The sequence below is a fragment of the Scomber japonicus genome, chromosome 5 (genome assembly GCF_027409825.1).
Source record: "Scomber japonicus isolate fScoJap1 chromosome 5, fScoJap1.pri, whole genome shotgun sequence".
In the NCBI taxonomy this organism is placed as follows: domain Eukaryota; kingdom Metazoa; phylum Chordata; class Actinopteri; order Scombriformes; family Scombridae; genus Scomber; species Scomber japonicus.
This window is the reverse complement of record NC_070582.1, coordinates 11,371,360-11,382,128: the sequence shown is the minus strand read 5'-3', so window position 1 is coordinate 11,382,128 and position 10,769 is coordinate 11,371,360. Positions and strand designations below refer to the sequence as shown.

The window sequence follows — 10,769 nt, the reverse complement described above, 5'->3', positions numbered from 1 at the left end:
GGTATATTAGCATGTAATACTAACCAATGCCAAAACATTATACACATCATACTGGACAAGTGCCTCTGTTATGCAATTTCTTCTTACCATTCAGGAGTATAGCTTAACCAACACGAACATTTCATTTTAAATTTGTTTAATGGATCAGCATCTAAAACGCAGGCAACGAGCATAGTTGATTAAAGGACAGCCATCAGGTTCAAAGAATGGCTTTATTCATTGTTTGTGTGGAAAAGTTAGTGAATAGGGGACCAACTTTTTACCAAACAACTGCAAACACACTGCCAACAACCTGCTGAGATCTGTGTGCATTCAGATACAGTAGATTTGGATCTAACAATAGAGCTGAGCACAAATGGGGGGGGGGCAGTGTGCTGGTCAATGTCCAACATGGAATACAAAAACAGCAGCTGTTAGCATTAAACGGAATAAATAACAACCAGGAGGCAACCAATGTGTGCCGTTTAATGAGACTTCAGAGTGTGTGATTCGAACACCATGCATTTTGTGGTTAGTTATCTCAATAAGGTGTTCAGTGATCGTTTTGATTGGTTTGTTGTTTAGGGATTTTTTTGTGTCTTTTCTGACCAATACAGTTCAGGCTTGTACAATAAATAGTGATAAATAAAAAAAACACAGAAATGATCATTTTTCAGCGAGTGTTGATTTATTTTATTTTTTCAAACGGATCCAGGTAAAAGCATATTAATTAAAATCTCAGTGCATAATTTCAGTGATACGTTTTCCATATTTAGTTTGCATAAATTTATGATAAATTAAGAACTTCTAAATGAGAAGAAAAATAAATATAATGTAATTATATCATACATGAGCCATCCTGAGTCCTGCCAATGTTCTTGACCACAGTGTTGGCTTCAGACCTGCAGTTGGTGCCTGGATGCTGCACTGCGGATGCCCACTGCTTATAAATATGTAACATGGGTCAAATGTAGCTGACGAGTTTCCCCCAAGAGGGATTAATGAAGTATAAAGTATGAAGAGGGTGCCAATAAGACAAACACAGCCTCAAAGAATATGTCACAGACTGACAGGAATACAAATAAGTGGTGGACAAAGAAAAAAATACTGCACTTTATGTGTAAAAGGTAAATCATGATATTTTCAGTATGAAGGTGTGGATCATTGATTGACTGCCTCCTGACACTCAAGATCACTGCAATAAAACTGCTGACATGGGAAGATGGAGCTATAGCACCACTCTAGCCCATCCCTCATATGACCCTTAACGGCTGCATTCAGGAAGACAAACATGGCAGGTGGTCCAGAAGCCATAGACATGACCATATCCTGCACCCCCCCCCCCACACCAATCACGTCCATCAAACTGACGGTATGGTCACAGAAATGACGGCCGCTGTCCACATGAAACATAATTCAGTCTGTGTCCAGCCACACAACAGTATTTATGACGAGTGCAGTGTGAAGTCAGACATGCTTTCGCCACTTAACTGCTGTAAGGGCTCAGGAGGCCTATCAGGAGGTGAAAGTTGCTATATATCTGAAGGCACTTAAAATAATCACATATAGGATTTGCAAAGCTGTAACAAACCAACTGTAAAACAATCAGAAATGTGTTGACTTGCAAAGTCCTTTTTTTGGAATTAACTAGCAGTCTCTGATTGTCACATGCTGAATAAATGATCCTGCTCCAATGTTACTGCAGTGGCGTTGGTGCAGAGTTTTGTCTTGAGCCAGTCGTCACAGTACACACAGCCATAGAGTGTCCAGCCCCGCAGCCAATGAGAAGAGGTCTGAGACCGGAAATGAGCTGCGGTTCAAAGACATCGGTCTCTGAACCGTCTCCACACATGCCGTGTTCATTCCAGCCCCAGGAGAGGAGACACCCCCCTGAAAAGGAGAGGGGTCAGGGGTCAGTGGAGCTGACAGAAAAGAGACGGGTCTGCCGCACTGTAACATGTAAGCCAAAATTAGCAGCCTGGAGACAAAAGACAGGGTGCAAAAAATAAAAAAATCTACCTCCTCTCCCAAAACAGAAAGCACGCAATATCTCCTTCTCTATCTCACACAAACACACACATACACACACACACAGCCCCTCTGCTCCCAACACCAACACTCAGTAGCAGTAATAAAGCCTCTCTGCACTTCACAGCTGGTTAGCTTGTTGGTGGGTGTGGTCAGGTCTGCATCACCGAGGAGACACGTGCCATGGCAACACAGTTACCTAATAGGCTCCATTGCCATGGCAACAGAAGCGAGCTTGCTTTCTCAAGGGTAACACATCTTCAAGCTTTCCCCATCCTGCAGTTGTGTGTCTTTCATGCCATGTCTTTTCATTTATTTCATCAAGGGGGATTTCTTTGTCTTTCGTCTTTTTTTAGCTCGTCTCTGAAAATTGCCGTGTATCAAAGATGTGGATTTGTCAACAGACACATGCGCTGTTGCCAGATAACAGACCAAGATATCATGCCAGCAGCTTATGTCAGTGTGACACTCTGCCAGCTATGGCTTATGCATTACAGACAAGAAGCCCGGTCTTTAAGACAATGCATGTGTTTCTAACTGACTATTTGCCTTCTTTGAAGAAGGTTACTCACTAAACATGCTGATTATTATTCATAAGTGAACTTAATCCGTTAAAACATTTTGTTCTTTGAGTGAAAAAAGCCTTATTTTGGTGCCGTGCTTAATTCATGGACTCACTGACTGAGTACAGCACATCAGTGTTTCCATGGCAACTAAGTGACTGCATATATTGCACAACAAAAGGATAAAAATCAAGACACTCAAACCAAAAAGCTATTTCCTTGTGAATAAATCCTGTTACTGTGTTTTACATTTAATGGTTTTAAATTTCACACCTAATTAACAATACCAGAGTTACACAATCTGCAGTAGGCGCCTTTTTTTATTTTTTAGATTGACTTACATCACACTTCAGGTGCAAGTGAAAAAAGATTGAGTGAGGTGTTTGTCCTAATACATTCCCGTTAACTTTAAAATGTTCAAATTAACAAAAATCTTTCCTCAGATTGGATGAGCTGTGCCAACAGCGCCTATGGCCTTTCTCCCACCTCTGACCACCGATGATGAATTTCATACATGAGAAGCACTTGCTCAGGTGCAAATGGGCAAGGGCTGAACAGGCAACAGATATCATAAGCAGCATGCAATGCTCTCCGTTCCTTTCCACCTGACCTACTTCAGCACCAGAAATAGCAGCACTCAGGTCTCTGCTTCCAATCCTGTTTTGCTATTTCATTGCTCCTACCGCTGCGCTCAAGACAAGAGGAGGAAAAGAGGGGAGCATAGCAAAGGAGTGAGGTGCAGGAGGTTCACACGAGCACTTCCTTTACTCGCTCTGCTTTCTCATCTCATAACTGAACTTCTGAAAGCAAACAGCAGCGCTTTGTGAGAGCTGTCATTATGACGGACAGTCTGCGAAAACAGTTTCCTAATTTTAATGAAATGTCCCGTTGACTTTTTACATTGGTCAGAACATTAAGCAGACGGCCATTTGCTTTAAGAAATATCAGCATTGTTCAGCCTTTCCTCTCTAATTTAACTCTGTGCTTATGTTTTAATGTTCATCTGCGGTATTTATATTCAAGTTGATGTAAAAAACTGGGTCAGTGTTTAAAATTTAATGAGAAATATTTCACCTAAAATGTTTTATAGTGCTACTCAGTGACTATGGGAAAGTAGGAGACTTTTAGAAAGCATGAAAAGAATAAAAGCACACCTTATCTCTGTAAATCTGAATCAAACATAAACACATGTCTGTTTGTTAATTATTCTTTCAGCGATATGTTTGACTGTGCTGCTCTAATGTGGATAAAGGAAGACTGCTCTCCAAACATTCAACTGGAAAAACATGCCTGTAAATCTGTGTGTGGATAATTCAGCTCCTTTTACAGGCCTGTTCGGGTAATTGCTTCTGTCAATGATACCCATCTATCCATGCTATAATTACTTCCTGATGCAAAGGCCACAGAGCAATGAGCTAACCTCAGAAATCCTCTGCAGCATTACCAGACAGATTATTATTTCACACTGATACTTAACTGTAAAGTATAAGACAGTTCCCAAACTAATTATTTTGAACAGTGAGGAGGATGACTTGAAATGGTTTAGCCTCACCTGTGTGTATTCACATAGTCAGAGTCATGTCAGGCCAGAAGTTGTGTCTCTTGTTACAGTCATTTGTACTTACTGAAACCAATAGGTTCAAAGTATTTTTGCTCGATTTTTCAGAAACCTCTCTTCTTCATTGCATCTTTCTAGTGCAGTTGTGTATTATGTTGTCAGACTTTTATGATTATCTTTTCCCTTACAGCAATATAGGTGATGATATTGGAAATATGGTTTCCATAAAGAAAATAAGCTGCAAAGCCAAGGAAATATCAGGAATATTTTAAGATAATACACTCACCTAAAATGGCGAGGTTATGTTCAGATCCACATGCAATCTGCAGAGAAGAAGATTCAAAAAGTGTTTAACATGCTTGCTGAAAGCAGATTTTGGGATTTAAAACCCAAAGATTGTTTAAGCCAACATGGAAACTGGAACATTTTGTAATTGAACTTGCTCCGAAACTGAAATAAATGAATGTGCCAAGTTGTAGTGATTTGGCTTTTATTTAAAACTGCAAACAACATGAGTGATGATCTCATCTGTAAATTCATGAAACGCTCCCTCCACAGTGCATCATCAGAAAGAAAATCAGAAAAATGTCACGGAAAAGTCAGATCTGTCATAAAAGCCACTTCAAATACTGCTGGATTGTCTGGAGGAGATAATGCTACCGGCTCAGGATGGCTGTGTGCTGTGACTTTGCTGCCTAAAACCTTTTTATAATTTAATGACCCTTTATTATAGTTCCCCACCACCACTACTCACAACTGCTGCAGGAATGGAGGGAACACATTTAAATGCTGATCCAGAAACCTAAAAAGCTCAACAAGAGCAGAAACATAAGACAAACCTCTCCAGATGCCTCTTTAGATTGCAATAGCTTTCATACTATCAATAAAAGTAACTGAATTGTATTCTTGCTAACAGAGTTTGGATGGCTTATTCTCCTTTTCATAGTTTTGATAAAGCATACGGCTGTGACAAGCCATGAATAGAAGTGCACCTATTGATTCCTAAAGCAGTGACAGATTGTAATTTATTATTCCAGTAATGTTCATATGCCTCATAAAAAGGTGACATTTTACCAAATATTGACTCTGTGGGTGTATATGTACAGTGTTAGGAGTGTTAACCTTGTAATGGTGCATTGAGAGATTCATACTCTACTCAGCTGATCCATCTTGCCTTTAGCTTTACGCATGCAAGGTGACTACGCCTTGACATGAAGCCAGCACTGCTGCAATGATCTGTGTGCACTGGAGGAATGATCCCGAGCTTGCCCTTGCCCGTCCCTGACATCCACTTTGTTGCCAATGATCTCCCACCATGCTGCTGCCATTTAGACTACAGGTTAACTGCAGCAATCCCATGAAGCTCACACATAATTGCCCTTATAGGAGACGAGACCTCTGCCTTCACTGCATGTCAATGGTTCCCTCCCTTGTGGATGATAACGACAGTGGGTGTGTGCACTTTACACGGTTCTTAAATCTTCCATCATAAGAGAACCCACTCCCAGTGAGCCTGGCTGTGACTCAGTGGCACTGTGCGTCACCTCACACTAAACCTTAAGATACTTTTTTTCATTTGTGGATGTCTGCCTCCCCCTGCTGGATTGACTGAGATTATCTACCATAATAATAAGAATCCATAAAGTATACTATCAGCAACACCAAAATTAAACCTAAGAGATATTTTGTCATTGTTGAAATTTTGTATGTATTACCTGAGTTGCTCCACGGAGGGCTTTAACCTCTGCAGGGAGGTTAACCTCCTGCTTGCCACCTTCTGCTGAAGGCTGCTCTGGGTTCGAGCTAGTTGACGTTGGTCGGCCAAGCTGTCCATAATTTCCTCTGCCCCATGTGAACACTCTCCCACTTTCTGAAAAGGATTATCTTGTTCAGTTATGGCAACTATCCTGTCAACCCTGTGACATTCACAGACACATTACGTGTTATTGTGCCTCACCTGTTTGGGCAACAATGTGAGTCCAGCCACTCCACACATTTTTAACTTTTTCTCCACCCAGTAGTGAGCGCTTCAGCAGAGTGGGAGAGGATAAGAAGGGCTCTGTGGTGGTAAGCTGGCCGTGCTTGTTGCTTCCCCACAGAAACAAATCACCGTCTGCTGCACATGCGACAGAAACGACATTTCTCTTCATCCAGCAAAGGCAGCAACAGAAAGGCAGAACTGTAATTGAGTGGTGCTGGTCCACTGATTACGAGACTGACTGGAGGCCTCACCTCATGTATGAACATGAAGTGGAAGAAAACTCACTGGTACAAGTGATACGCTTCCATGGAAGAGCTATTAAAAATACAACACATATCTGATTTTAAATTGTAGCCTCTATTATTCAATTGCAATTCAGTGAGTTTATACGCTTCTCAGGCATAAATACAAACTGGATTTTTATTCTAAGCAAGGAATGTTTATTTTGGAGGGCACTCCCCCAAAAGACATGATATCGTTCGCACACTGCCATTTGACAGTTAAACAGCAACAAGACAAGTTGTATTGCTTTGGAGAACGACAGGTTGGTTGCATCACATGTGTGATTTACAAGAATTATGAGAATTATGAGTGATTTACGAACGAATCTGTGCATACGAGTGTTTCTTGCATCTGGCCCAAAGATAACCAACATATCCTTTCAGCGACATATAGGTTGATCTGAATATTTTTTAAGTCAGTGGCTGAAATTCATACAAAATCAAATACAACATGAACGGTACACTATAAACGTTATGTGTGCTGGTGTAATACCTGTGAGGCACACACAGTGTGTTGAGCCAGCAGTTACAATGTGTGATGTCTTCTGATCCAGACCTGCAACACAGACAGGAACATCTTCAATCAATCACAGTTATACATTGGCATAAATCCACTAATGTCACTAACTCTTAACACTTTCCATTAACTCTTTTACTCCTAGTTTTGTTTAGTTTGGTTTATTTGCACATAAAAATATAATAAAATAAAATAAAATAAAATGAAATAAAAATAATACATGCAGATTTGTTGAGATTAGGAAAGTAAAACAATAACTAACAACCGAGAAATGTGCAGGAGGAGCCAATAAAACTCATCAGGGCTTGTCACAATCATACTCCTAACATCTCAGTTTCTTTGTTTGTTTATTCTCAATATGTAAAGCACTTTGTCTTATATCGCAATGTATGAAAAGTGCTATACAAATACAATTTGAAGTTTGATAATGTTCCACTTACCTGGTACCAGAGACGGTATCTTAGAGCTGAGGTGTGATGGGACAGGGTGAGGACTGAGTGCTCTCTTGGCGTGACTCAAAAGACCTGTTCCCCACTGGTATACACAGCCTGCATCTGAAGGCAGAACAGAAAATGAGGACGTGTGGATTGACTACTAGATTAAATCATTCTGAGGACATTTTATAATGCAAACTTACCAGTAACAGCTAGTGAATGTCTGAGTCCTGCTGCTACACTCACCACTGGCTCCTTTAGACTCTGAAAACAAACACACAAAGACATCTGCTTCAAAGAAATTGAACATGATGTAAAATTGGTGTGCTGCAGTTTTGATCTCTCATGATTGATTAAAAAAAGGCATGGAAACATTAGAGTGGCCGTACTGTATTTAACCAAATACTCACTTCAATAACCAGTGGATCTGCAGAGTGTGTCAATGTCTGTCCAACACCCAGCTGGCCAAATGCATTGGAGCCACATGCCAATAATTTACCACAATCTGTCAGTGTGACATAAAAAGACAAGAAATATTCATAACATAACACTTTTACACTTTTGAATGGGTAGAGGGTAGATCTAGGCTTCCCATTTTTACGGTTACTGTGCTAGGAATACTGGGCAACATTTAGTTTAGTTTAAAGGTCTATAACTGGACTTGACTGATGTGAGTGATTCATCAGGCACCTCTGTATAATTAAATGCAAAGATGGATATATTGGCACTTTCTTAAAATGTCCCAGTTATAATTACAAACTGAATCTTGACATGAATGGTATTTAAAAGTAGACTGGTAATTATAGTGATTCCCACGTGACATACATGCTGCATTAGTGTGTGGAGGGTGGTAAGAACTGGCTTTTGTCAATTTACTGCCATCTACTGTACATTCTTATCTACATCTAACAGTTAAAAGCACTCCACCCACTGTTCACCCTATAATGCATTAATAATCCATCACTAACCAACTGTGTTTTGACTGATGGGATTTTGTCAGAGTTATTTGTATTACCTTTTAATATCAATTGGTTTATTATATATGACTTTTTGCATATTATTTGGAACCAAATGTTTTATCCATTTGTGTCAATAAAAAAACTAACTATATTCTTACATGTATTTAGTTATTCCTTGTGTATTTCCATTTCTTTCCTGCCTTATTTTTAACACCTATGATATCCAATTTTGTCATCCAAGGACAAATAAGATGTAATCCTATCCTATCCATCACCAAGTGCATCCAGGTGCACGTGTAAAAACAGAGGTTATGAAATGTAGCTCACTGCTCACCAGTGAGAAGAAGAGTAAAATCCCAACCACAGGCGACATTTGTGACCCTCTGTTTCAGGCCAGGGCAGAGTTGCAAAGTTGAGAGGTCTGCGGTGTGGCCGAGTCCCAGCTGGCCTTTGTTATTCTGTCCGCACACAAACACCTCTTTGTTTTCTGTTCAACACAAAATACACCACAGTCATTTGGGTTAATATATTGTTGAGTGAACACTTATTTCCCATTAATTATATAGAGTGTTGTGGCCCGCCATAGTTTAATTTGTGCTGCTAATATGTAGTTTAGTTATTTGAAGAAACACAACGTGAACTTGAATCAATGTAGAAAGAGATATTTACTGAAAAATTTCAAAATCTAACAGTATTTTGTATGTTCCTTAATAATGAACTGGTTGAACTTGGATAATCACTTCTGCTTTCTTTGTTTCAGAGCTGAAATATGGACATTAGTCTTCTTTGATAGTTTGTTTGGAACAAATGTATTTCCCATGCTTTGTGGGTGTGACCTTTTTGCTGTGCCACCACCATTCATACAACCAGTAGTTAGGTTTGTTTTTTTGTTTTTTTTTACAGCTCTCAAATGTAAATAGTGGAAAATGGTGAGCTACCAATACAACAACAGTAACTTATTTGTTCAGCAGCAGGGTGAGCTCAGAGACTACTGGAGACATTCAGAGTCAGACTGTGACACAGTATTGAACACGTTACCATGCGATCAGAAACCTGTTTTTTTAAAGGAGGAAGAGAAAGTGTAGCTAGGGAATATTAATGAATTGTTTAATTACCGGTAACAACCACAGAGTGTCCCCCGCCGCCGCCGACATACCGGACTGTCCTGTGTGGTAGTGCAGCGGTGTCAGAGAGCCGGGGCACCGACTGGTCCTCCTCATGCCCCTGTCCCAGCTGCCCGTAGCTGTTGGCTCCCTGGCAGACATATTTACTACTAAATGATGTTAACTGAACAACACACACATAACTAAATGACGATAGTATTGTCCTGTTAACCTGATCTTACCGGTGTTATGTCGAAGTCTGTTCCCCTGTCGATGTGTCCCACTTCTCTCCATAAGTCCCCAAAACCAGTTTAACCTTAACCCAAGCTTACCTTTACTAACTGTAACCATACCCTAACTGCACCCGAGGATGTGTTGCTATATTTTGACAGGAGGGGAACATTATTCGAGGGGGTGACAGACTTCAACATAACACCGGCTGACTGACGGTGTAACGCTTTAACTGGTGACCGTGTTAACTGGTGACTTTCTTACATAAATTACGTTACGAGAGGTGAATGAGTCTTCTGGACGCAATTTAACTTACATACACGATTAGATATTACACATTATTGTTTATTTTAAAAGTATTAAACTACAATCAAAGGCTTTTTATGAGAATATCACCAGTAAACGTGGTCACCAGTTAAACCGAAACACCGGTCGTTAAGCTAACGTTAGCCATCAACAGCCGCCGTGCTGATGGTGAGTATTTGAGATAACTAAACTACAGAAGTGCACAAGTGTAACTTTAATTTTTAAAAAGAGGGAGATAATGAACTTACCCACGCATGTAAACAAAACTCCAGCAGCGACTTCGTTTCCATGGAGCACCAGCCACAATTGACGACAAGTAACGACAGTGTGATTTGTGACACTGTCGTGAAACAGACACTATCCTACTCTCCAACTGCGCACATGTGTGTAGCTAGGGTTGGGAAGTACTTTGGAAATGTAATAGGTGTTGAATTGAACCAGTGTTCGAATTACACAGTGGCTTTCGGGGAGCCATATTTTCCAGTGAAACATGACTTCAAGTTACATGTACACAAAAACATTACTACTGCAGCACAATCATACAATTTGAAATGTGGGTGGGACAAAGGTGTTAAGAGCCAGGGCACCGCATAAATAGCAGTTTTCCCCTTGCCAAAAATAAATAAACAATAATAATCAAAATAATCATTAGTTGCAGCCCTAATTTGCACCATTTTCTTTTAACATTTAAAAAATGTAAATAGTTCCTGATTGACATGATTCACCAGAATAAATGTAGTAGCTATTTACAACAATTGTATTCCATTACCTTTATTTAATATAATGTTATGATGTAAGATTTTATGGTTACACCACTTAGACATTTTTA

General features: G+C 39.9%; 1 protein-coding gene across 1 annotated transcript; it reads right to left on the bottom strand.

Moving 5' to 3' along the window:
- Positions 1–160: 160 nt before the first annotated feature.
- sergef (secretion regulating guanine nucleotide exchange factor) lies at positions 161–10,230 on the bottom strand. Its single transcript, XM_053319709.1, has 11 exons — positions 10,189–10,230; positions 9,416–9,554; positions 8,635–8,787; positions 7,752–7,846; positions 7,545–7,605; positions 7,348–7,461; positions 6,884–6,946; positions 6,086–6,244; positions 5,844–5,998; positions 4,415–4,451; positions 161–1,869 (listed from the first exon to the last, which is right to left on the bottom strand). Exons 1-11 carry the CDS (start codon positions 10,228–10,230, stop codon positions 1,676–1,678), a joined length of 1,212 nt encoding a protein of 403 aa, XP_053175684.1. The 3' UTR covers positions 161–1,675.
- Between the last annotated feature and the right edge of the window lie 539 nt (positions 10,231–10,769).

Coding starts and splice junctions, on each gene's coding strand:
- sergef (XM_053319709.1), bottom strand. CDS start 10,230: ATGGAAACGAAGTCGCTGCTGGAGTTTTGTTTACATGCGTGG. Junction 5,999..6,085: donor TCACATTGTTGCCCAAACAG/GTGAGGCACAAT, acceptor AATCCTTTTCAG/AAAGTGGGAGAGTGTTCACA. Junction 4,452..5,843: donor CCCTCCGTGGAGCAACTCAG/GTAATACATACA, acceptor TCTTCTCTGCAG/ATTGCATGTGGATCTGAACA.